This window comes from Theobroma umbraticum, unplaced genomic scaffold, assembly GCF_002168275.2.
Source record: "Theobroma umbraticum cultivar Fairchild unplaced genomic scaffold, ASM216827v3 scaffold_50.0, whole genome shotgun sequence".
In the NCBI taxonomy this organism is placed as follows: Eukaryota; Viridiplantae; Streptophyta; class Magnoliopsida; order Malvales; family Malvaceae; genus Theobroma; species Theobroma umbraticum.
The window spans coordinates 7742718-7769439 of record NW_018397261.1 but is presented as its reverse complement, the minus strand read 5'-3'; the positions used below and the strand labels follow the sequence as shown (position 1 = coordinate 7769439).

Below are 26722 nucleotides of genomic sequence, written 5' to 3'. Positions count from 1 at the left end.
TTTACCATGGGAAGAATCGAAAAATACCAGAGAAATCATTTAGCAGCGGTTGCCATCAGTGCTTGGATAACATACCAGTCAGGAACTTTAGTAGCAAATCTTGTGTTAACTAGCCTCCTAAAGGGCGGTACCCAGCTGAAAAATTGGTTCATTGTACTCCGGTCTCCATTCATTTTGTGGCACTTGGGCAGCCCGCATAACATTACAGCCTACTCTTTGGAAGACAACGATATGTGGTTGAGACAGTTTTTTGGGCTAGTCATCCAAGTTGGGCAGGTGATTTATATCCAAATAAGTTTTCGATCAAGAACCTTCAATTTTCTAGCTATTCCAATCTTCATTGCTGGAGTTTTCAAGGCTGGAGAAAGGATATGGGCTCTCAGATGTGCAAGCGAAAAGCAATTGATAAATTCATCGTGCTGCCTAAATCATGAAGATAGAGGAAGGCAACAAATGGTTCAACCTGCAAGGAAAAACAAAGAGGTCCGAATTCTCCGCCAAGCATATTTATCTTCCATTATTTTCAAGCCCCTCTTCACGGACCTCCCTTTCTGGATTGAGAAAAAAGCCTTCGATGAGGTGGTCGACTTGAAGTCTGAATATGCAGATGAAGAAGCGCAATCGAAAAAGGATATGCCTGCGGAAGAGGCATTCGCATTAGTAGGGATTGAACTAAGTTTACTTCACGACTTGTTCTTCACCAAGATGCCCATACATTACCAACGCTTCAAAGTAAGTTTATGTCTTCATGGTTTCTGCTTTCTTTCCGCAGTTTCTTCATTGATTGTTTTCTCAGCATTTGTTGACAAGAAAAAGTTTTGGAAAATTAACGTTGCCATAACCTACATGTTGCTGGTGGGTGCTATTTCTCTTGATATTTGTTTATTCATTACGCACGCTTTCTCTAAATGGACGATTGCACAGTTAGGCAGTGTTCCACCAGGAAAGAAGTTGTACTCCAAGCTTGTTGCTCCTAGGCTGAGTTCAATCTACTCGAGGAGTGCAATAAGAAGAGTGGCACAACACGATCTGATATCTTCTTATGTTGAGGTCGCCGCTGATAAAACGTGCATTCGGGTTATAAGGTGTATTGACACCAGCAACCTTCGGTAAAAACACAATTTCATTGTATGGGAGTCAGTGGATTCTAATTTGAAGACTTTCATTTATGAACACCTACTAGAGAAACGCAATGAGTATCTTGATCAACTGCGGAGCTGTAAGAAAAACCGAGATTCTCTTCTCGCCAACTTGTTGGATAAGGATATCGATGATGTACTTAAAAAGTATGTTGTTGATGACCAAGATTGGGACGGTGATAGAAATGATTTTGCCCGCTACATCTTTCTTTGGCATATTGCTACTAGCCTTGTTTACTAGGATGATCTTTACAAGCATCGAAGAGGCATGCTGGGTTCATGTTGCAAACTCAGCAAGACTTTATCTGATTACAAGGCCTACCTTGTACTCTTGCGTCCTACGATGTTGCCTAAAGGTCTTGAGGAAACAATAAATATATCGTTATGATTTAAATAAAGCTTTAATACTTATTATTATTATTATTATTATTATTTATTTAAAAAATAAAATTTATATATCGTTAAACACTTTTAGTCTGAAAATATATATTTAAAAATTTATTTTTTATTAAAATTAGATTTTTTTTATTTAATGGACTTGTTACATTAACTCTCATACGTTTACGTTAAAATTTAAAATTTAGTTATTTTACTTTTATAAATTTTTACATCAATTCTTACAGTTTTATGTTAAGATTTATTTATATCAATTTTATACTATAATTATTTTTATCGTTATTATTCTATTTAAAAATTAAAATTTATATATTGTTATATACTTTTAGCTCGATAATATAAATATAAATACTTATTTTTTTATTAAAATTATATTTTTTAATTAATTAACTTATTACGTTAACTCTCACACATTTACGTTAATATTTAAAATTTAGTTATTCTACATTTATAATTTTTTACGTCAATTCTTACAGTTGTACGTCAAAATTTATCTATGACAATTTTGAGCTATAATTATTTTTTTATTATTTATTTAAAAATTAAAATTTATATATCGTCAAATATATTTAGCCGAAGAATATATATTTAAATATTTATTTTTCACTAAAATTAAAAATTTTTTTACTCAATTGACTTGTTACGTTAACTCTCACATATTTACTTAGATTTAAAATTTAATTATTTCACCTTTATAGGTTTTTACGTCAACTGTTATAGTTTTATGTTAAGATTTATCTATACCAATTTTGAACTATAATTATTTTTATTATTATTATTTATTCAAAAACTAAAATTTATATATTGTTAAACACATTTATTCTGAGAATATAATGTAAATATTTATTTTCATTAAAATTAGATTTTCTTTTCACTTAATGAACTTATTACGTTAACTCTCTAACATTTAGTTAAGATTTAAAATTTAGTTATTCTACTTCTATAAATTTTTACGTCAATTCTTACAATTTTACGTTAAGACTTATCTATGTCATTTTATACTATAATTATTTTTATCCTTATTATTGTATTTAAAAATTAAAATTTATATATCATTACATATTTTTAGCTCGATAATATAATAATAATACTATTTTTTCATTAAAATTAGACTTTTTTACTTACTTAACTTATTACGTTAAATTTTGTTATTCTACCTTTATAAGTTTTTATATCAATTCTTATAATTTTACGTCAAAATTTATCTATGACAATTTTGAGGTATAATTATTATTATTATTATTTATTATTTTAAAATTAAAATTTATATATCGTCAAACACATTTAGCTGAAGAATATATATTTAAATATTATTTTTTACTAAAATTAGAATTTGTTTCATTCAATTGACTTGTTACATTAACTCTCATATATTTACATTAAGATTTAAAATTTAATTATTTTATCTTTATAGATTTTTACGTCAACTGTTACAGTTTTAAGTCAAGATTTATTTATGTCAATTTTGAACTATAATTATTTTTATTATTATTTTTATTTAAAAAATAAAATTTATATATCGTTAAACACTTTTAGTCTAAGAATATATATTTAAATATTTTTTTTTCTTAAAATTAGATTTTTTTTACTTAATGGACTTATTACGTTAACTCTCATACGTTTACATTAAAATTTAAAATTTAGTTATTCTACTTTTATAAATTTTATGTCAATTTTTACAATTTTCCGTTAAGATTTATCTTTGTCAATTTTATACTATAATTATTTTTATCTTTATTATTTTATTTAAAAATTAAAATTTATATATCGTTACATACTTTCAAGTCGATAATATAAATATAGATACTTATTTTTCATTAAAATTAGACTTTTTTACTTAATTAACTTTTTACGTTTTTTTACTTAATTAACTTTTTACGTTAACTCTCACACATTTACGTTAAGATTTAAAATTTAGTTATTCCACCTTTATAAGTTTTTACGTCAATTTTTACAGTTTTACGTGAAAGTTTATCTATATCAATTTTAAACTATTATTACTTTTATCCTTATTATTTTTATTTAAAAATTAAAATTTATATATCATTAAATACTTTTATTTCAAGAATATAAATTTAAATATTTATTTTTTTAATAAAATTAATTTTTTTTACTAATTAACTTGCTATGTTAACTCTCATACATTTTTGTTAAGATTTAAAATTTAATTATTTCATCTTTATAAGTTTTTACTTCAATTCTTTTAATTTTACGTCAAGATATTTCTTGTTTATTTTAAACTATAATTATTTTAATTCTTATTTTTTATTTAAAAATTAAAATTTGTATATCATTAAATACTTGTAATATTAAATATAAATTTAAATATTTTTTTTCACTAAAATTAGATTTTTTTACTTAATTAATTTGTTACGTTAACTCTCACACGTTTATGTTAAGATTTAAAATTTAGTTATTTTACTTTTATAAGATTTTACGTTAATTCTTACAGTTTTACGTTAAGAATTATATATGTCAATTTTAAACTATATTATTTTTATCCTTATTATTTTTATTTAAAAATTAAAATTTGTATATTGTTTCAGTCTTTTAGCTTGATAATATAACATAAATGCTTAGTTTTCATTAAAATTAGACTTTTTTACTTAATTAACTTATTACGTTAATTCTCACACATTTACGTTAATATTTAATTTAGTTATTTCACCTTTATAATTTTTACGTTAATTCTTACAGTTTTATGTTTAAAGCTTATCTATGTCATTTTAAACATATAATTTTTATTTCTTATTATTTTTATTTAAAAATTAAAACTATATATCGTTAAATACTTTTATTCCAAGAATATAAATTTAAATATTTATTTTTCAGTAAAATTAAATTTTTTTACTAATTGACTTGCTATGTTAACTCTTATACATTTATGTTAAGATTTAAAATTATTTCATCTTTATAAGTTTTATATCAATTCTTATAATTTTTTGTCAAGATTTTTCTATGTCCATTTTAAACTATAATTATTTTAATCTTTATTATTTTTTATTAAAATTTAAATTTGTATATCGTTAAACACTTGTAGTATGAAAATATAAATTTAAATATTTTTTTTACTAAAATTAGATTTTTTTACTTAATTGATTTCTTACGTTAACTCTCACACGTTTATGTTAAAATTTAAAATTTAGGTATTTCACTTTTATAAGTTTTTACTTAATTTTTACAGTTTATGTTAAGACTTATTTATGTCAATTTTAAAATATAATTATTTTTATCCTTATTATTTTTATTTAAAATTTAAAATTTATATATTGTTACATTCTTTTATCTTGATAATATAAATATAAATGCTTATTTTTCATTAAAATTTAACTTTTTACTTAATCAACATAGTATGTTAACTCTCACACGCTTACGTTAATATTTAAAATTTAGTTATTACACTTTTATAAGTTTTTACGTCAATTTTATATTTTTACTTTAAGGCTTATTTATGTCAATTTTGAATTGTAATTATTTTAGTATTATTATTATTTTTATTAAAAATTAAAATTTGTATATCGTTAAACATTTATAGTTCAAGAATATAAATTTAAATATTTATTTTTTATTAAAATTAAATTTTTTTAATTGACTTGTTATATTAACTTTTACTCATTTATGTTAAAATTTTAAATTTAGTATTCTACCTTTATGAATTTTTATGTCAATTCTTATTAATTTACGTTAAAGATTTTTAATCATAACTTTTAAGACCTTTATGTCCAGGTTTTTTAATGACAATTTTAAATTGCATATATTTTTATTTTTATTATTATATATTTTTAATTTTGACTTTTAATTTGTTATAATGATAATGCTCTATATAATATGAAATTTCAACCAATAATAAAAGAAAAGCAAATAAATGATTTCTATTAATAAGGCATAAAAAGAGTCCATGAAAAAGAGAATTTTTTGTTTACCAGTTGAACTGGTTTACCAGTTTCTTTATAAATATTAAATCAATTACTGTAATTTAATCTTATAAATCTGATAGTCTTTATTAATTGATCTTACAATAAGGTAAAAAATGATGACCTTACTGCAGAATTTACCATTCAACCCCTGCCACATGTAAAATTGTAAACGTATTTATACTTGGAAAATATGATCAAATTCAAGCACACATCATTAAAATAAGAATGCACAGAGTTGGAACTTTGAACCATGCACGAACCTTCTCTGCCTTTTTAACTAGGCTAGAACTATCAAGGTTTATACTCATTTTTCTTAATTAAAAAAATAGGTTTCCATTGAAAGTTGTCGTCTATCCATTGCCTTATGTACTTAACACCCTTCTTGGGACACCAATTTCCAGCTACTTCGCTTGACTCCCCTCTCAAGGTTTTATAGATGGGAAGCAAAACCTACGTACATCTCCTTCATTTGGAATAATTTAAGGTGCAATCTAGACCTAAAGCAATATTGATACCGTATGCTACGTGTTCCGCATGAACTGCAGACGTGTACTGTGCAACGGTGAATGATTAGGGCAATGCTATGTTCTCTATAAAACAGAAAGAATTTTCTTTTTCTCTTTGTCTCTCCAAGAATAAAAAGAAAAAAATAAAGTCACTGTTATTGTCCCCAGTGGAAGTTCTTTGCTTTGCTTCTAGGACTTAGCTACGCACAAATAATATTCACGTCATGTTTTGCACGATTTCTGGCCTTTATATCTTAAAGAAAGGCGCAAGGGGTTAATTCATCTAGGAGGATGTTTCCTTAGTTTCCACTAACTCCAATTCCATGAAATTATCCAGTCTTTGTTTTCTATAATATGTTCATTAAAGCAGATATTGGTTTACTTGGTTGCAAAGCTAGCAGAGGCAGCAGTTATGCTACTTGCAAGTAAGCATTACTTTATCATCTTGATTTATGTATCTGATAATTAAGAGCCACATTAGTGAAGTCAAGTTATTTAGCTAGCTACTTCTTTTTTCAATTATTTTTTATAAAAAATAATTCTCACTAGCATTGAATTCATTCTCTCTTTAATATAAAGGGTGCATTTAATTAACTTAGCTACTTGATTAAATATTTTATTTAGACCTCTTTTTGGATAAATCTCACCTACACCTTTCAATATTTAATTTTCACACAACACTCTATGATATTATTTTTCAATTAACACTTTATAGAGATTTTTTTCCTTAATTAACAGGTGAATGATAATTTTTATTCTAATCAAGGGTTAAGTTATTGATTTCGTCTAATAAAATTATAAAAATAATACATGGTCAACTTTGAATGATGTATTTTATTAATTTAGAAAAAAAATTAACAATCTAACCCCTGTGGAAAGAGAACTTATCACAAGATGTTAATTGGGGAAAAAAAAAAGATATTCACATAGTGTTAATTGAGAAAAAAAAACTTATCAAATACAAGGAGTATTTCTTTTTAAACGAAAGAAATCATCAAGTCATATTTCAACCTGTTACATTTCATTGGTTCAACAAGAGATAATCCAATATTAGATTGAACGTTCAAGAGTTAACTATGCATATACATAATTATATTATTTTGAATTTTCAGTTGCCCTCTCTCTCCTCTATGTTGAGATCAAGGAATCGGTGTTGAAGAAAATATTCACAGAAATTGCAAAAAGATTTTGGAGTGAATGGGAGCTTCGTTCCATGGTTATTGTGAGTCTTATTCTCCAGTTCCTTCTAGTCTATTTTGCGAGGAAACGGAAGAAATACAGGGGAAAATTCGTGCCAGCCATTTCAATCAGTGCGTGGTTAATATATTTATCAGCAGATTGGATGGCAACTCTTGTTCTGAGTACCCTTCTTAGGGGCAGCACGGAACTGGAAAATGGATTTATCGTGTTCTGGACGCCCTTTCTTTTATGGCACCTGGGCGGCCCGTACAATATCACAGCTTTCTCTATAGAAGACAATGAGTTGTGGTTAAGACACTTTTTTGGGATGGTGTTCCAGGTCGGAGAGGCAATCTACATCTACGTCAGGTTTCGGTCAAACACTGTACTGAATGCATTGGCTCTTCCAATATTCATTGCTGGAGTTATCAAGTATGGAGAAAGGATATGGGCTCTCAGATGTGCAAGCAAAAAACAGCTCATAAATTTCTTTTACTCAAGCTCAACTTCTACAAGTGGAAATGAAAGCTATGTTGTTGGTAAGGAAAATGAAATGATCAGAACAGGCCTGTTTGATCTTTCAGGGAAGAGAGCTTATATTGAAGATCGAAGCATTCCATCTGAGGTGAAATTTCTTCGGGAGGCGCATTTATCATTTGATATTTTCAAGCCTCTCTTTGCAGATCTACCATTCCAGATTACGCATGAGTTTCACGATCAAATGGTCTACCTGGATTCTAGACCTCCGGATGAAGCCTTCAATTTTGTGGAGATTGAACTAAGTTTCCTTCATGATTTGCTCTTCACCAAGAATCCCATACGATATAGACGACATCTTTTGAGCTTGATTCTTCGCGGCCTCTGCTTTTTATCTGTTGTCTTTGTACTGATTGTTTTCTCAGCTCTCCTTCGTAAGATCGAGCATTCCACAGTTGACACTGTCGTGACCTACTTGCTGCTGTCAGGAGCTATTTATCTGGAGATCTATTCATTTTTTATGCACTTTCGGTCTAAGTGGACAATGTTGAGGTTCGCCGTTCCTCGAGACAAGTGGCACAAATTGTACCATGGGCTTGTTAAAAAATGGTTACGTTCAGTTGAGTCATGGAAGGGAATCAACAAAATGGCACAACATGATCTGATAGATTATTGCGTCAAGGCCGAGGCAAGCCCGTTGACTCCTGTCATTAGGCTCATCGACACTGGCAACCTTTTGCAGAAGTTTGGGCATGCCAAATGGAAGCCAGTAGACAGTGACTTGAAAGAATTCATCTATCGTCACCTCAAAGAGATGCGTACCAAGTTCGAAAAAGAGCGCTTTCAGCTCGAGTATCTCGAGAAGTTGTTAAGCGAGAAAGGTGATAATGTAATTAAGGAGAAAGGTTTTCATCTCGAGGATGAGTGGAAATTGGAATCGACTGACTTCACCCGTCGCATCTTTGTTTGGCATATTGCCACCGGACTTGTTTACTACGACGATCTTTACAAGCATCGAAGAAGTAGATGCGATTCAATTCTCCGGATTGGGAAATCCTTGTCTGATTACATGATGTACCTTGTACTGGTGCGTCCATCCATGCTGCCTAATGGGTTTAGTGAGATGGTAAACAAAGAAACTTACCACCAAACCCAGAGGTTTTTTGCTCAGACGACAGCGGAAAAACGCTTGAAAGCGTCCATGAAGGAATTTGTTTTGGCACTAATAACTTTGGATTCTGGCATTCATTTATATGAAATAGGAGCGCTGCTAGATGGGATCAAGTTTGCCCAGCAATTACAAGCTTTGGCAAGAGATAGTAGGTGGGATGATGAGGAGAAGTGGAAAATGATTAGTGATGTATGGATGGAGATGATGGTTTATGCTGCTAGTCGTTGTACATGGGAGGAGCATGCGCAGCAATTGAGGCACGGTGGAGAGCTGCTCACTCACGTTTCTCTTCTTATGGCACATCATGGTTTAAGCACCCAAGTCCACAGATTGGAAAAATCTCAATGATGATCGGCGCGACGCAATGCCATTTCCTGAGACTATTTGACCTGCACTATACTCTTTCGTCTTCTTCTCCCCTTTTACTAACCATCAATGTAATTCATGGCATTTCTTTTTCTCCTTTATATATAATGGGGGTACCTTAAGCAGTTTCTTTCAATTTGTTTTTGCATCAAAAAGTTATTCAATCACAATCGAGTTTCAGCACTTTATTAAAAAATAAAAGGTTGTAAACTTAAATTTGATTTGAATTTCAGTTTTTTCTCTTTTGTTTTTCATTTTTAAAACTAATTCTATATATATATATATATATATATAATTTAACTTACAATCCAATAATTCAAGTCTCTGTTATAAAGTAATAATTGCCGAAAAAATTGTAGAAATAATGTATACAGAAAACATGTTTACATAATAAGAGTGTTAAAAAGTTTGCATGAAACATTTTTACTATGGTACGATTGATCCATTTCTTTAACACCAATTTAAGTACTTATTCACTTCCAAGACTAAGTACAATCAATGTACAAGTTTACATGAATTTTGTGGCTAACAATTTTTATGTTCAAGCAGTCCTCAAAGAAGACATTATAATGGTTGAAATTTGAAGTGATCTTGAGCTCGAACAGAAGATGTCAATGGATAAAATACCTGTTGTATTTTAGATTCCTTATCTCAAATCTTATTATTTGCTAAGATATTTGAACCCTATATATACCCAATTAAAATTTGAAATTGTTACTTGAACCCATACCTAAATATTCTAGACACTAGCCATTAAATATTTCAAATCATTTAATTATTCGATTAAAATAAATTAAAGATTAATTTTTATGTATATTATTAATAAAAATTAAATTAATATAAATAAAGTTAACTTGTAAAAAGTAAATTAAAAGTTAAAATCATATTTAGATTACATTAACTATAAAAGCTTTATAAATAAAAAGTAATATATATAATTAAAATTTGTTATTTCTAATCGGATTATGAATAATATATAGTAATTTTACTACTCAAACTCTATTATAGAGTATTCTAATCTTATTTAATGAGCTATAGCAATGCAGGATACTGAATCACAAGGTATCCTATTGACATCATTAACTAGAATTTAAACTTAAGATGTACAGAAAGAAGTTTATGAGATAGGAAAAAGTTATTATCCCTGGTCATATAGTTCAAAATCTTTATGTAAAAAAAATGTTATATTCAAGCAGTTTTTGCTACGTACCAAGTTGTTGCCTAAGATATAATTTGCTATTTACTACGTGCCTTCCTATTTGCATGCGTTTTGGATGAGTATGTAGTTGTCACTAGTCACTAGTGTAATGCACAATGGTCTTTACTTATGCGATTCTTTTGTTTTCTAATGTGATTTACACTAGTGTAATGCACTCAGGTCCTATTTTCTAATGTGATTTACACTAAAGATGAGGAATGTCGGAAACCACCTTTGCTTCTTTTGTTTCCTCAAGAATAGAATTTTCTTTCTATCTTCAATACTCTTCCAGGGGACTTGCATGATCCACGGTGTGTACCTTTGATATGTACACATTTCTTCCCGTTCAGGAAGTGCTTGATCATTTGTCCAATTTTTACCCTCCTACATCCTGTTACGGCCACACGTTGAGGTCAAAAGTAGTGGCTCAATCTGCCTTTTCAGCATACTGCTTGATCTTGGTGACAATTTGCTGTGTACAGGTATCAGCAGCGACAATAATGATACTTACAAGTGAGTTTTATTGTATCATTTCATAAATGTTAAACTAATTTTAAAAATTGAATTGCTACTTATCTTATTCAATTCTGACAATCTTGAATATTTAGTGGTAACAATGAAGTACAAGATTTTGAATCAAAGTCTTAAGCCTAAGGGTAGGCAGAAGACTTGTTTTCAGCCTTAGGACCTGAGTACAGTCAAAACCCATCGCTACCCTTATTTCAGTTCCTTCTCTACTCCACCGTGACCACCCTGAATCGCATTTGTGATTAACCTGTAATCCCTCCAGCCTTGTTCTCACCCCCTTGCGTTCAGCCACTTGCGAGCAGGTATTAACCAGAGCCCCGGTATGTGTGTGGGCACCAGGTGCTGTCCCGAACCCACCATTTATCCTGTAACCTTTGCTTGATTCCGTTGTGACACTTGTCTGTTCATGTGTTTCCCTTCCCCTGCCTATCTAAGGAAGATTCAATCTTTCAATTCCCAGCCCTGTTCACGGAAAAAGTAGAAGAGTCGGTCCTCCATCAGCTGGAACAGGGCAGAGAATTGAAATATTGAATCTTCCTTAGATAGGGCTGGGAATTGAACAATTCAATCTTCCTTAGATAGTCATTCAATCTTTCAGTTCCCTGTTCTTAGAGTCGTCCTATCACCCCATTAAGTCATGTGCCAATTCACTGCTGCTAATTATATGATTCCTGAAACCACTAGCAACATACAGACCCCTTCTTCTTCTTCTTCTTTTGAGGTGCTTCAAATATAGGAAGTTTGCTCTGAATTGCGTTCCATATTTTCTGAAAATTGCAGAAAATTAGGAAATGAAGAAAAAAAAGCCTAATAAGCCTAATTATTTCATTATTAAGGTTATTATATGAAGAAAAATGCAGGAAAAAGCCTTCATCTACGACTTCCCAAAGATCTTGGGAAATGAAGAAAGTCTTCATTTGGTTATGAGCAATGCAATGGTTGGACTACCTTTTTCTTTTCCTTTCCTTTTTTTTTTTACTTTATTATCCACAACTTGAAAGATTCACGCATGTTAAATGCATTTCTGATCAAGAACATTGATTACATAAAACATTTTTGAAGTTTCAGTTGCGCTCTCTCATCTACGTGGAGATCAAGAATTTGGCGTTGAAGAGAATATGTACAGAAATCGCAACAAAATTTTGGAGTGAATGGGAGCTCCGCTTGATGGTTGTAACCAGCCTTATCCTCCAGCTTGTACTCGTCATGTTTGGGAATCTTCGACGAGGATACATAGGGAAAAAATTGCCATATGTTGCAATAACTGTATGGTTAGTGTATTTGTTGGCAGATTGGATGGCAACGCTTGTGCTGAGCACCCTTCTCAGAGGCGACGTTAAGCTGAAAAATGGACTTGTTGTATATTGGACGCCTTTCCTTTTGTGGCATCTTGGCAGCCCTCATAATATTACGGCTTATTCTTTAGAAGACAATGAGATGTGGCTACGACACTTTCTTGGCATGGTCTTCCTAGTGTTAGAGGCAGTATATATCTACGTCAGGTTTCGATCAGACACCGAACTCAATCTTATGGCTGTTCCAATATTCCTTGCTGGATTTTGCAAGTACGGAGAGAGGATATGGGCTCTCAGATCGGCAAGCGACAAGCAGCTCATAAATTCCTTGGAACCAAGAAAGAAGGGAAAAAAGGCTAGACCAGAGGAAAACAAAAGTATAAACGATTGTTTCAGAGGCAAAGGCAATGTTTCCGAGCTCAAGTTGCTCCGTGAAGCTTATTCATCGTTCCTTATTTTCAAGCCTCTCTTCCTTGGCCTCCCATTTGAGCCTTCAGCAAACTTGTATGATGACATGGTCTACATTAATTCTAAATCTGCGGAAGACGCCTTCAAATTGGTAGGGACTGAACTGAAATACCTTCACGACTTGTTTTGCACCAAGATGCCCCTTCATCACAATCATCAGAAGGTGAGTTCAAGTCTTCGTGCCTTGTGCTTTCTGTCTGCTGCGTCGTCATTGATTGCTTTCTCGGCAATCATGGACAAGAGTGTGCATTTAAAAGTCGACATTGTGATTACGTATTTGCTGTTGTTGGGAGCTATTTCTCTCGACATATATTCATCTATAATGCACCCTCTCTCTACATGGGCAATGATCCGGTTTTCCATTCCTAAAAGCAAGGTGCATAAAATGTACTACAAGGCTGTTGCATCCAGGATACATTTGGTTGAAGCCAAGATGGCAATCAAATCAATGGCACAACATGATCTAATAAATTGTTTCGTCAAGGCCAGGACAAAAAAGTTCATTAGAGCCCTAAGGATTATTGACACTGGTAATCTTTTACAGAAGTATGGGCATACCAATTGGAAGCCTGTTGACTGTGAATTGAAGGAATTCATCTTTTCTCATCTGAAAAGAGAAACGTAAGAAGTTGGCCGAGAAGGGTTTCAGACCTGAGGATCTTGAGAAGTTAATAAATGCGAAAGGTGAAAGCATTTTAGATGCAACTGTCTTTGAGGACTTGGAAGAGGACACAACTGATTTTTCGGTACGCATTATTCGTTGGCATTTGGCTACAGAGCTTGTTTACTACGATGATCTTAACAAATTTCGAATAGGTAAACTCTGTTCATTTTGCCAAATTGCCAAGTCTTTGTCTGATTACATGATGTACCTCGTACTAGTCTGTCCGATGATGCTGCCTAAAGGGTTGGGTGAACTGATCAACAGGGCAAGCCACGCCCAATTGGAGAATTTTTGCCCAGACTTAGATTTTAAAAAGGGGAACATGGACTTTAGTGCTCGCAGGAAAAAATTTACAGCGGCGTTGATTGAGCACGAACCTAGTGGTGTGGACAGCTACGGCGTCGACTTGATAGACAGTGGGTCTCCTTTGGCCCGCAAATGGCAAAGTTTAGTCACAGATTGTCAGTGGGATCATGAAGAGAAATGGGAAATGATTAGCAAGGTGTGGTTGGAGATGATGATTTATGCTGCTAGTCATTGTTCTTGGAAAGAGCATGCTCAACAATTGAGGCACGGTGGAGAGCTGCTTACTCATGTTGCCCTTCTTATGGCATATCTTGGTTTGACCATTAAGATTCACAAAAATAAACCACATGATCATGAATATGAGCTCAATTCAACATTCTGATCAACCCAAAATGTTGCTGACCCTGATGTCATTCATTTTGTTTAATTACTATTTCACATTAATGTAATTAATTTCAATTTAGTTCTTCAAAGTGAGATTTCATAATTTGATATGTAATTAGTACTATTTTTCGAATAAGAGGTTTGCAAATAAAACAAAAAATAAAAGAAGCCAAGACCATTTCTTTCTTGTCTGATCTTGGGGCTTCACATGACCAGGCTTTTGTCCTTGTTACCAGTTATGTGGCGGCAAATGCAGGCTGCAGTCACTTTTTTTAAATCCTTTCAACTCATTTGGGCCCTGAGCTTTTAAGTTTTTTGCCCAAGAAAGATTTACCAAATGTCGGTACTAGAAAAATGAGCTTTGGGCCTATGCAGATCCAATATCTTATCATGGCGTCAGATAAAAATTATATTAAGTAATTTCATAACCTATAGAAATAAAATTTTAAGGTTGACAATTAATTAGTGTGTAATAAGAAGTTAATCATTTTTATTTTATATTAAGAAAAATTTGGGACCTTGAGTCTGCTTAATTTTTTCCTTTACTTTTGGGTAATTTAAATTGAGAAAATCAGTATATGAAATTGAAAAACATCAAATTAATGCTATTATATGTTCAAGATTTCTTTTTTCTTTTTGATGAGAAAGATGTTTCATGCACCAAATTTAAATAACATTCAAATTAAAAAGAAGATTCATAGTAATTATTGTTCCCTAGCAAACCAAATATTCAAAAGAGAAAAAGAAAGAAAGAAAAAAAGGAGCATTTTATTATGGTAGAGTAGGAAAAAAAATATGTTAGACATCTTCAAGAGCAAACCTAGGAAATAACAACGAGAAAAAAACCACTATATATTCATTTTTTTTAATCTTCTAAATTATTCAAATTCACTATAAATATGTGTATCCACACAAGATTGGCCAAGCAAGACCCTCTCATCTCCAACTCCCATCATCACAAGGAGAGCAACCTTCTTTTGCAATGTCAGTGATTTGAACACCAGAATCATATATAACGCCAGTTTTCCAGTCAGCTGGGAGCACGCTCTTTGCCCAAATCCACTTGCCATCAAACCCAGATGTCACCACAAATCTAAATTGCAGGGCACCAGTTGGAACTCTGCTTGTGTCCCACACTGCTCCATAATTCCTGCTCATGAAATTCCAGTTTGAAGAACCAACCTGGAATGATACATAGCGATATCAGAACATCAGTGTAATGAGTACAAACAAATTGTTTTAGCCATAATGTAAATTTAGCACTCTTTGAGTCCTTTATCAGAGCTGACCTGAGCCACATCCATGCCTACTATCTCTGTCTGACCACCCTGGTATAGCAATTTAATAGCCAAGTAATTTGGTTTTTGGCTTGATTCTTCAACTCTAACAGCTAAGTTCTGGTTTTTGTATTCACAAGGTATCCTGTTTCACATAATGAGTTGATCAGCATTGTAACATTGATGATATAAATGCTAACCAAAGTTAAAACAATATTTATTGAACCAATCACGAATCACGATAATACCCCAGCATAGTAAACTATAGGAATACGAGATGGAGATATTGGACCGTTATAGCAATTAATGTGCCTGCCGGGATGCCCCATAATATTATAAGTTGGTCCACGCCGGGACAGACTTTTTCTATGTGGTGGTTGTAACAAAACCATCGCATGAGAAAACTTCAAAAAAAATATATCATAATCATTCATTTTCATCACTAGCATTACTATTTTGTTTGGTATAGTAATCTGATTAAATGTTTGATCACGCTAACCTTTTATATTCAACGTCGACAATCCCAAGTTTCAAAATGTCTTGGCCCACGCCTTGGTTAGCCATGGCCATGAAAGCTCTGCTGCTAAGAACAAAGTCTGTTTGATTGTTGTGATTGAGATCAGTTAGTGTCACCCTAGTCCCTTTGCTGCTGCACAGAGTTGAATTTATGCACCTTATCTGCCAAAAAGATGTTAATAATCAAACTCAGTTTCAACTATGGATGGTACAGATACCAGAATTAATTGTTTTTGTAAAATTACAGACCTGAAAGCAGGCACCACAACCAGCTCCATCTTTGTACAGAGAAGACACACCAGCTGCAAGGTGTCCACCGCTTAAGCCTAATGCCAAGGAACCATATCCACAAGCTCCAGCTGCAAATATCAAAGCCACGAAACAAATGTTACCCGCCAAATTTCTCACAGAAATATCATCTGGGTCTTTGCCAATTTCGTTTTTTCAAGGAAGAAAACTACTCTGAGTATTAATCAAATCGATAGAAAAAAAAAAAGCAGAAGGACAACCAGGAAAATGAAAGTAAGATGGAACTTTGCTGCTGCTTACATGAAAGTGCAGAGGCTTTGGAGAAATAAGCAGCCTTGGACTGGTGCACGCAGCGATCACAAGCAGTAGCAGAAGAAACGAGGAGGAACAACAAGCACAGAAAGAGTGCCATTTCGCGTTGAATTGAGTTGAGAAATGTAGGTGACGAGCAATGAAAGACAGTCTTGAGTTTTATTTATAGTGTGGCACACAGGAAGATCAGTGTGGACAACAGGTCAGCAATTCCGGAATAGTATGGATTGGGGTTTTTTTATTACTTTTTGACAATCCTTTTCTGATTTGAATACTGGTTACCATGGAAAGGGAAGGATTACATAGTAAGGAAAGAGACAGTCATTTGCTCAAACGCGGAGAGACAAAACAACAGTAAAACAAAAAGACAATGGATTTTGTCACCGACTCTTTGCCAGTGTCCAAACAGCTGTGCCGGTAAGCAGTGAGAACATGAGGACTTGATGTAGTTTTAAATAGGAGTAGCTTTTATGTGTCTTTTTTCGGGTTTTCTGACAGTGGGATTGATGGGTATTTGTAAGTGAAAGTTTGCATAGTTTTGGCACCTCTAGGAGAAGCTTCATCTCTGTTTCCATTCCCCATGCTTTGGCAAAACACATTATACTGAAAAATACTACACATTAACCTTGCAAATATGGGCAATTAAAGAGGGGGAATTCTCTGATGTTCTGAGGCACAGCAAAAGCTTTCTTTCTGTTCATTCATGGCAGATAGACAAACCCTTGGTCAGAAAAAGTTTTTCTATTTGAGATTCTTAAAGTAAAACTTGAAATTTTGGTCAGATTTTTTTATTAGAGTGGCATAGCGTGTATGGACCCAAGGAACAAAAAGGGGAAAAGGAAAAACGATGGAAGAAGATAAGGTTGGCAAAGATGAACGATGATAATTGCTTGTTAATGAGTGGAAAGATAAGAACAAATTCTAAGCAACACCCACTTGCCAAGCAAGCATATTGCCAAAAACTCAACAGCAATTGTGGGCTATAGGCAAAGAGAACCTTCTCTTTTTCAACTAGATGACTAATCTTTCCATCTCAAGCTTGTTAATTACTGAATCCAGGATTAGCTTTTTATTATAGATCTATTGATTTTGACTTTATTTTACTCTAATTAAGAATTCGCTTGTCTCATTAAATTGTGGTATTATCAAAATTAATAAATCATACACAACCTGACAATATATTTTCCAAAATGGTAACAATTTTCCTCAGCTCAGTGCCCCAAAATTATCCGATCTTCTTCAGTGCTTTCAAAGCCATAATTCCACGGACCATCCCCCACTCTATGAGTTGGATCCACTGCCTTCCTTTAAGCGTCAATTATATTAAGAAAACGTATGCATTTGGCATCATAGCCTCGGTCAATGGAATCCCAAGTGGATACCACTTAGAGCAGACAACATCAATTCGAAACCATCGGATCCAGCTGCCTGAAACTTGATGCTTCATCCCTGTACCTTTTGGGTCAAAGTCAAGCAAAAACTGTCCCTGGTTGCTCACATTTTCAATGCTTGCCTTAAATTTTCTAGCATTGGACGTTGGGACTAGACCATAACATCCACTACTAACATAGCCTGATAGCCGACAGTTGTTCCCTGCAAAATATTTTTGAGGATATTTGCTTCATGTCTCAGCAATCAAACCGGCCAAGGCCCAAATGAGTGTTCTGACAGAAACAAAAATGAAGGGGCAAACTCAAGTCATTGGTACTTCTTCCATCCCCATGTTTACATCATCATGATCTCATTGGTTGGCTCATAGTGGCATTTTTCAGTTCACTTATCGGAAATGGAATAAGAAAAAGACAAAAGGACAGACTTGCGATAGCAAACAGACAGTTCATGGTTTCTTGAGGTCCCATGTGCAGGAAAGCGCTGCCCACTTGCAAGATCATTGAACACCATATATGGCCATTACATTCTTTTTTTCCTTGATGGTCATGACGTGGTTATTACTTAATTAATACATAGCATAAAATTTGATCTCCAAATCATGGCGATACCAATATCAGCCCATCTACAATACTAAAATACATACAGCACGACAGCTCATAATGCCTTCTGATGGTGCAATGATTATGGCCTTAACACACACACACACACACACACATATATATATATATATATATATATATATATATATATATATTCACGTGTAACTTTGCTTGAAAATTGTCTTAGGCATAGCCTACTAGTTCACCACAACAAATTGCATATTAAAAGCATAACACTGAAATGTAAAGAACGTCAGGAACCAAAAAGAGGGCAACAGCCTATGAATGCCCACGATAGTGTGGCTATCACTTACCTAGCATTAGCTAAAACTACCAGTAAGTGCGGCTATCATTTACCCAGCATTAGCTAAAACTACCAGTAATGTAGTAGTTGAGGAAACATTATATTCTTCTATGACATACAATTTTGGCTATGACATTCATCTTTAAAAAGAATGTAAGATTACCTGTACAGTTTTCCAGTTTCCTTCCTGCCTACCCATCTTATATAAAGGCATTCTCATCGGCCCCTGCCACCTTTACCGTATTTTTATATTAAAAAAAATGGATGATGCTATCCCTAAGCACTTATGGACACAGAATCCTAGCATTGGAGCCTTCAGAATGTATTTTGACGAAGTATAAAGTTAGAAGTATCTCAGCTTGCTTTTTCAGATAGAATAGAGACAATCTCTTCCCGTGCCCTTCCAAGGGCACTTGGCAGATTCTCAGGCTTCCTCCCACCTGCTTGAGCAAAATTCGGCCTGCCACCACCTCCTCCACCACAAAGCTTAGCTATCGGGCCTATAAACTTCCCAGCCTGTATACCGAGATCAACCACTGCTGGAGTGAAAGCAGCAACTAAACTAACCTTCCCTTCATCTGGACAGGAGCCCAAGATTACAGCTGCAGGATCTTGCAGTGTATCAATTAAATGCTCAGCAGCAACTTTCAGTGAATCAGCATCCACATCATCCAAGGACTCAACTAGTACCCTGGAGTAGAATGTTCAAAAGCCAAAGAACAAAAATCACAAATGTGTTCCATTAAATAGCAAAAACTATTTTATATATTTGAAATGATATTTTTATCATCAATCTTGAAAACGAGATAAGAAATATTTACAGATGAACAGGTATAAAGTCATAACCAGTAGTAATGACAAGTAACCCTTAGGATCCTGAGAACTCCTAAACTAATAAAGAGAATATGTTTATGACATAAACTACAAGTATTGTGACCTTTTTCCTTTTGTAGGTCCTTTGACTTGAAATAGGAAATATATAAAACTGAATTAAAAAGAAAAAAGGGAAATTACCTTATCTTTTGTGAAGTTCCTACTTCGAATGCCTTGCTTCCAATCATTAATGCTTTATACACCGCTGCTTTTGTACGCAAATTAGCAACTTCATTTCTTGACATTCGTAACTCCTCTAAGAGTTTTTCTACCCTGGTTGTCACTTCTTCAGCTTTCACCTGCAAAAATGATGCTAAATAACATTAAAAATCTCTGATAGTGGCCAAAGGAGAATGTCTTAAGTACTGGAGAGCATCAAAACAGAAGAATCAACTGCTGACTCATGCATAATTAAAAAGCCATAAATTCGCAGAAGCAGAAAAATATAGGATACATCATTTTGGAGCAATTAGAGGTTCAAGCTGAGTCAGGCATTTTCTGAAAATGATGCATAACCTGTACATGATAAGAGAGGAAACATGAATACATCGCCAAGCCATACCCAAAAGAAAGAATTTTCGGCGAGTAGGGCAAGGGGCCATACATTTAGACGGGCCTCTGATATTGACAGACTTAAGTAAAAATGTAAATGTGTACAGTGAGACAGAAAGAAATAGTTATGGTACTTGTAGATACATACAAATCCCGCTGGGAAGAGTCTTTTCAGATTGACTTTAATTTTCCAGAATGAAGCAAGTTGGGAAAAGGTTTAAGTATTAAGTTATAACCACAAGGGTGGAAAAGAGAACATACCTTGAGCATGGAGCATAGATTCTTCATATGATATTCCCTGGCATTGATATATTCGATGAATGCTTCACCAGCAACAGCTTCTATGCGCCTGACTCCAGATGCAATCCCTTGCTCAGATATTATTTTGAAGACACGTATTTCAGAGGTATTTCTGACATGGGTCCCACCACAAAGTTCCATTGATACGCCGGGAACTTCCACAACTCTTACCTGCAAGGCATTATAAAATTAGGACAACTTATACTTTTAGTAAGGTACAAGTCTGTAAACATTTGAGTTGCCGAGTAGGAACTTCCATAGTGCTACTAAAGAGACCGCTAAGATAACGTGGCATGAGATCTAGTTGAAGGATGAAAAGAAAATGATTCAAAGTTTAATTTGTTTTGCTAGTCTGTCTTTACATGCTTATTCCTCCTTGTCAGAGTCAAATCCAATGCTTAGAGAACTAGGAAGACCATTTTCTTATGCTTTTCTCCACAGTATCTTCTACTTTGGAAAAAACTGATCTGTGGCATTTTCTAGAAATGGCTAGAGTTTTGAAGACAAAGTGCTTGTTTTCATTGAAGTAATCATAAGCCATTATCTTTCCATTAGTGATTACAATTCTAAGTTCCAAGTAGGACACATGTAGCATGATGACCTTACACCCATATCGGAAAATTCACATTCACGATCCTATCATAGAAGTTGTGAGATTTGTCAGGTTAGAAGTTCTGAAATTATAGAAGCCCAAGAGTTAAGAAAAAAAGAAACACCAAGACCATGAAAAAGTCCAACAAGGGAGCTTTCTACTTTCTAAATCCCGAATGCCTCTTCAGCTAGAACTAGATTAACAAACAAAGCCACTCTTTTCGACTAGGAATTAACAAAGAATATCTGAATAAGTTATGATTGTCAGAATGTGATGTATGTTCATAAGTTAATTAACAAAAAGGTACGACGACCCCAAACCCAAAATAAGCTAGCAATGCTTGCATACAATTCATTGTTATAATGAAGAATAAACACAAACCTGCTCGCCATATTTTTCCCCAAACATTGCAATCGCACCAGCTTCTTTTGCATCCTTAAGAGGCATCACTTTTGTTTCAAGAAATGTTGCAGCCCCAATCCATCCATTTATCAGTTGCTCAATATCTTCAAGCTGAGTGTCAGTAAGGGCATGGCCATAGTTGAAATCAAATCTGAGACGATCAAAAGCCACTAATGAACCAGCTTGTGATATTTCCTGGCCAATTAATTTCTTAAGTGCTGCTTGCAACAAATGGGTAGCAGTGTGATGAACCTGAAAGAAGAAAACAACAAAAACCAAGATAGTTTAAACAATAAGGTAGAAGAGATCCAAAGAATACATAATACAGTAGTAAACTTTCTAGTTTGTCAATCAATTTCGCTTGAAAGGATTTCATGCATAAAAGGAAGCTCTGGTTTTACTAGCTTAAGGGAATAAAAAAACCATAAAGCCACAATTAAGAATTAAGCTGGTACCTTTGCCCGCTGCCTGAGTTTTGCATCCACAGCTGCTTCAACTTCTCTGCCAACTTCCAAAACCCCCTCTCTTATAGTCCCCTTATGAACAAATATGTCACCTAGGGATTTTTGGACATCCTTGATCTCAACAACAGCTGTCTGTTGGTTTTCACCTCCAGTAACATATAGAAAACCATTATCTCCGATTTGACCACCTGATTCAGCATAAAATGGTGTTCTATTCAGCAAAACCTCTACATCATTTCCTTCAGAAACCTGTACAACTGGACTTCCATTCACCATGAGGCTTTCCACTACTGCTCGAGTGGAAAGGCTGTCATATCCTACAAATTCGGTTTCATCTATATTTCTTGTAAGACTAGCACCATCTTCAGCCTCAAGTTTAACAACATTATGAGCAGCCCGAGATAGACACCTTTGGTTTTCCATCTCTTGATCAAAACCATTCATATCTACAGTAACACCATGTTCTTCAGCAATTTCTGTTGTTAACTCCACTGGAAATCCAAAAGTGTCATATAGAAGAAATGTGTCTTTTCCAGACAAGCAAGGCATAGTCCCACTTTTCTGAACATTTGATAATGCATCTGCTAGCATTTTTTCCAGTAAGATTTCTCCTCTCTCTAGAGTTCGCACAAATTGAAGCTCTTCCTTCTTCAGCTCCTCAAGAATACGGGGTGCTTTAATCTTGACATCTGAATCAATATGGGTACTTAATTCTACTACTTTTTCTGCAATTGCTGGTAAAAATGCTCCTTCAAGATTTTCTTTTACTTCCCCCTTTATACCAAGGGACCTGCCAGCACGAACAACCCTTCTTATAAGTCGTCGAACCACATAACCTCTTCCAATATTTGATGGCAAAACACCATCGGATACGAGATATACTATTGCACGTAGATGATCTCCTACAACCTGAAAACAGTAAAAAACTTCAAATAATGAGACATATCTATTAAATAGAGTAAGAAACTTTATTTGCCAAACCAAGTATCTTAATGATAGTACAGGCTGTTACGTACAAATCGAAAAATGTACCTTCAATTTCAATTTTGTTTGCTCATCTGCCAAGGCATATGAGATATTTGCCAGTTCTGATGCCTTTTCTATAATTGGATAAATCAAGTCAGTTTCATAGTTGTTTGGAACCTGCAATAAAAAAGAATAAAATATGACTTTTAATCCTTCAAAGCACATGACCTTGCAAATGATACTAATAGGATATGCCTTAAGTGAAATATTAATTTTACTTTGACATGAGAAAGAAAAGATCATGGTTACCTTTTGAAGGATGCAAGCCATACGCTCCAAGCCAAGACCAGTATCAATGTTCTTTTGTTTTAGGGGCTCAAGTGTTCCATCGTCCTTTTTATTATATTCCATGAAAACCAGATTGTAAAACTCTATAAACCTTGTATCATCCCCAAGATCCTGCAAGTTACTCACCCAGGTTAAGAAAAAGGAACTGGAATTCAGAACCTATGAGTTAAAACCTCCCTTATGCCCAAACAACTTCTGAAAAACCCCCTTCCCTAATGAAAGATTAAAAAAAATTCTGAAGTGAGTAAGTACCACATCTACATATCCCCTCTGAGGATGGAAATCATAGTAAATCTCAGAGCATGGGCCACACGGACCAGTAGCACCACTCATCCAAAAGTTGTCATCTTCACCCATTCTTTTTATGCGTTCAACAGGAACACCCACCTGATGCAAACTTGCAACATTAAAATCATTTTAAATAACCATGAGGTAATAGAAGAAAAACAATCATGAAAAAGACACCAAACTCAATGGACGAGCCACATTGACCAAACAAGGGAACTGCAAACGTAGAGCACATCTACAAGGGGAACATACATGATGCAAAAATCTAAGTGTAAAGCGCAGCCCAGATTACCTCATTGTGCCATATTTCAAAAGCTTCATCATCATCTTCATACACACTTATCCATAATCTCTCAGGTGGCAACCCAAATCTGTAAGCTCAAACAACCTTCATTTTGGCATGGAAGAAATGGATGTCTATGAAGGAATCATCATGCTTAATAAATATAATGAATCAATCAATCTTAAATTTGCATCCAAAAAGCAATACTAAATTCATGCTTACTCCACGGTGGAAAGCTCCCATGACCATTGGATTGCTTCCTTCTTAAAGTAATCTCCAAAGGAGAAATTGCCTAGCATTTCGAAAAATGTATGATGCCTTGCCGTTCTGCCAACATTCTCCACATCATTTGTACGTATACACCTTTGTGAAGTAGTAGCACGAGGTACTTGTCTGGGAATCTAAACATACAGAGCTAGTTTAATCACACCAAGCTTTAACAATCAAACTAAACGAATAATGTCTAAATTTACCTTTAACACATTAATTTAACTGTCATCTTTGGCATTTAGCTGGTGTTATTTGTCAATGACTATGCCTTTTAAAAGCATGATCAATTACTATGCTTCAAGCCACAAATAATAATTAAAAAAGCACATCGAAGTTCAGGCTTTTCACAATATTTGAAGGACTCTTTAGAAAAGTTTCATGACATTACAATCATAGTGACATATACACCTATAACTGACAATGTTACATAAAAGCAGTGTAATTTTAACAAGTATTATGAAGTTTATAAGGCAAAGATTTGTCATCATTTTCATTGCTAGAGTAAAGGTGCAGTTAGTGGATGTGCTTTTGGAGTTTTGTCCTGTTTGACTAGAAATATTAGCAAAACTCACAATAGATTCATGAAGAATCTTAGCCATACTTTTCCAAGGAATATAGGCTTGAAGGGAAGCATTCCTGCAATTGTCAGTAGGACTGTTGGGTCATCTGGCACAAGAGAAGCACTAGGAATGATCTTGTGACCACGGGAAGCATAAAAATCAAGAAATCGTCGGCGTATAGAATCCCCACTGACAAGGGAATCCTTTGACTGATCTTCCATCAATTCCGCTGTGACAGGCTGTACCGATGCTGAAAAGTCACATGGTAAGTACTATATCCACTGATAATGAAGCTACAGTGTGACTAGCAGAATACATAATTAACTATAGCAACCTGATTTAGTTTTTGACTGATTGCCCCATGCTCCTCTCAAATAACTATTGCTACACACCAAGATGCCAGGAGAGAAAAGGGCCAAGGTTCTTGTAAGAAAGCCTGCGTTTACATGCACACAAATATCTAGGCATTAGTGCATAAGCCTAAAACATAATCAATGCCTCACTTAGGAAAAAGAAAATCAATGGAAGATTACAATTATATATGTAAAAGTAGATTTTAAGAAATCAAGCAAATAAAGTTGCCAAGATTATATAAAAACTCAAAAAAATTTATACAAATTGTACTTATTAGCTAGATTTTATTTGCTACTTATTTGCTACTTAATTATGGAACATTTCACTGATTCTTAAACCAAAATAATTGGGAAGAAGAGACAATGAGAACCCAATATCGACTGCGACATGATAACAAAGAATCCAGAGCTCTCAAATTGAAAAATCATGTAGTTGAAGGACCCCAAAATACTAAAAAATCCATAAGAAAAAAGAGAAAAATCTCAATAATGCATACAATGAACCAATTAAAGGCTATTTTATGGACTAAACCAACCAAATAAGGAAAAGAACAAGTGGGTTTGAATGAGTTATCTCCCTGCTTAAACTCAAATTCTTGTTCAAACCGAAAGCAACGACCCAGAAACAAACACCTTGTGAACTAGACAATGTAAAGCTAAGTTGAACTAAATAGCAAGCAATTTCACTATCCAAATAACATGGGTTTGCAACTAATAAGATTAACTACAGCTTAACGTTCAAGAATTTGCATAAAAAACTAAACTTGGTAAATTTATTTTCTAATCATGAACCATAAAAAGAACAATAATGCAAAAGCCAAATTAAAATAATGGAGAGAACCCAACAATTAACCAATTTTACTCACATGAGTCTTGACTAATGAGGTAAAATATAGTTCAAAGCACTGTACTTTAAGTAAAATTGTTTGTAGAATTGGGAACTATAAAAAGAACAAGAATCGAGAACAACAAAAGAAATAAACTCTTACCATGTGAAATGGAAAAACTGTAATTAGATAGGGGTGGGGATGGTGGCTTTGGAAATATAATGGGGGAGGCGGGAAAAGGAACGAGATATTGGCGTCCATGAATGGGGCATGGAGAGTGGGCCAGTTTCACGGATGCCATGCTCTGTTTCTGGGATAACCCAATATCCTCTGTTTTTCTTCTTTTCTTTCCCCTCCCTTTTTGAAGTGGGCGTTCTAATACGTTGCTCTAAGCATGCGAGATAGGCAGTTGGGAAGATAAGCCTTTCTACACGGCCACACATTTCTTTTCTGTTTCTTCCAGGCTATGGTTTAAATAATAACAAGAAGGTGACCTTTAAACCATTGGCATATTTTCTCTTGTTAGAAATTGCTTTTTCCTTCTATGTGGCAATAAAATTAAACAACGGCACCACTTTCTCTAAAAAAAAAAAACCAACCTTAAATCTAGTAAGCATAAGCAATAAGTTTTGCTTTTGGTAGGATTACATACCGTGGTACAGAATTTCCCACGGTTAATGTTAAGAACGAAAAAGGAAAGCAAAGAGGGTCCAAGTTGTTGAGACTCGAGACTTCCCCTGTTTGGGTTCCATCCACATGTTCAAAATCGAGAGGCCTCTATACCTTTGGTACGACTCTGGAAAACTTGTAGTAGAACCTGCTGTGCCTCTAAACCACAAGACAGAAAAAACGAGGCCCCCACAAAGCTTGTTGGTGGCCGAACGCATGGAAATATAACATTTATTCCAATAGAAGTAATCACATGCTGTTGCATAGAGATTTACGACAGAAGGAAAAGCTACAAACGAAAGAATTCTAGGCTCCTGTATGCCCTGTTGTCT

General features: G+C 34.0%; 5 protein-coding genes across 7 annotated transcripts; 3 read left to right on the top strand and 2 right to left on the bottom strand.

The window, feature by feature from the left end:
• LOC149527142 (uncharacterized) lies at positions 1 to 1527 on the top strand. The gene is made up of 3 exons (XM_089783804.1): positions 1 to 1077; positions 1159 to 1275; positions 1381 to 1527. Exons 1-3 carry the CDS (start codon positions 7 to 9, stop codon positions 1525 to 1527), a joined length of 1335 nt encoding a protein of 444 aa, XP_089639930.1. The 5' UTR covers positions 1 to 6.
• A 4717-nt stretch (positions 1528 to 6244) lies between these two features.
• Positions 6245 to 9367, top strand: LOC110418275 (uncharacterized). Its single transcript, XM_021430956.1, has 2 exons — positions 6245 to 6383; positions 7071 to 9367. The coding sequence occupies exons 1-2, from the start codon at positions 6371 to 6373 to the stop codon at positions 9131 to 9133; spliced, it is 2076 nt and encodes a 691-aa protein (XP_021286631.1). The 5' UTR covers positions 6245 to 6370; the 3' UTR covers positions 9134 to 9367.
• A 2364-nt stretch (positions 9368 to 11731) lies between these two features.
• Positions 11732 to 13992, top strand: LOC149527141 (uncharacterized). Its single transcript, XM_089783803.1, is given in 3 exon segments — positions 11732 to 11815; positions 11946 to 13256; positions 13258 to 13992. Coding segments are annotated over 3 exon segments (2130 nt in total).
• A 750-nt stretch (positions 13993 to 14742) lies between these two features.
• On the bottom strand, positions 14743 to 16796 carry LOC110417992 (expansin-like A2). The gene is made up of 5 exons (XM_021430604.2): positions 16337 to 16796; positions 16037 to 16146; positions 15771 to 15949; positions 15284 to 15416; positions 14743 to 15176 (listed from the first exon to the last, which is right to left on the bottom strand). Exons 1-5 carry the CDS (start codon positions 16446 to 16448, stop codon positions 14931 to 14933), a joined length of 780 nt encoding a protein of 259 aa, XP_021286279.1. The 5' UTR covers positions 16449 to 16796; the 3' UTR covers positions 14743 to 14930.
• Positions 16797 to 18523: 1727 nt separating this feature from the next.
• Positions 18524 to 26167, bottom strand: EMB1030 (Alanyl-tRNA synthetase, class IIc). Of its 3 annotated transcripts, XM_021430358.1 has the most exons (13): positions 25884 to 26167; positions 24876 to 24977; positions 24583 to 24791; positions 23934 to 24112; positions 23721 to 23799; positions 23393 to 23527; positions 23102 to 23251; positions 22859 to 22969; positions 21818 to 22735; positions 21342 to 21614; positions 20330 to 20539; positions 19658 to 19815; positions 18524 to 19334 (listed from the first exon to the last, which is right to left on the bottom strand). In XM_021430358.1, the coding sequence occupies exons 1-13, from the start codon at positions 26020 to 26022 to the stop codon at positions 18998 to 19000; spliced, it is 3000 nt and encodes a 999-aa protein (XP_021286033.1). In that variant the 5' UTR covers positions 26023 to 26167; the 3' UTR covers positions 18524 to 18997. The 3 variants fall into 3 exon arrangements, with proteins under 3 accessions (XP_021286033.1, XP_021286034.1, XP_021286035.1); XM_021430359.2 differs by lacking the exon at positions 25884 to 26167 and having other exon boundaries at positions 24583 to 24780; XM_021430360.1 differs by lacking the exons at positions 24876 to 24977; positions 25884 to 26167 and having other exon boundaries at positions 24554 to 24659.
• Positions 26168 to 26722: the final 555 nt, after the last annotated feature.

Bases quoted from the DNA above. Each gene is read 5' to 3' on its own strand.
- LOC149527142 (XM_089783804.1), top strand. From the start codon at position 7: ATGGGAAGAATCGAAAAATACCAGAGAAATCATTTAGCAGCGGTTGCC. The intron at 1,078-1,158 runs GTTATAAGGTGT...TCTAATTTGAAG, and splicing joins CTGATAAAACGTGCATTCGG to ACTTTCATTTATGAACACCT. The intron at 1,276-1,380 runs GTACTTAAAAAG...CTTGTTTACTAG, and splicing joins TGGATAAGGATATCGATGAT to GATGATCTTTACAAGCATCG.
- LOC110417992 (XM_021430604.2), bottom strand. From the start codon at position 16,448: ATGGCACTCTTTCTGTGCTTGTTGTTCCTCCTCGTTTCTTCTGCTACT. The intron at 16,147-16,336 runs GTAAGCAGCAGC...TGATATTTGCAG, and splicing joins CAAAGCCTCTGCACTTTCAT to CTGGAGCTTGTGGATATGGT. The intron at 15,177-15,283 runs GTCAGCTCTGAT...GTATCATTCCAG, and splicing joins TAGGCATGGATGTGGCTCAG to GTTGGTTCTTCAAACTGGAA.
- EMB1030 (XM_021430358.1), bottom strand. From the start codon at position 26,022: ATGGCATCCGTGAAACTGGCCCACTCTCCATGCCCCATTCATGGACGC. The intron at 23,252-23,392 runs GTACTTACTCAC...AGTAACTTGCAG, and splicing joins AGAGGGGATATGTAGATGTG to GATCTTGGGGATGATACAAG. The intron at 22,970-23,101 runs GTAACCATGATC...TTTTTATTGCAG, and splicing joins TGGCTTGCATCCTTCAAAAG to GTTCCAAACAACTATGAAAC.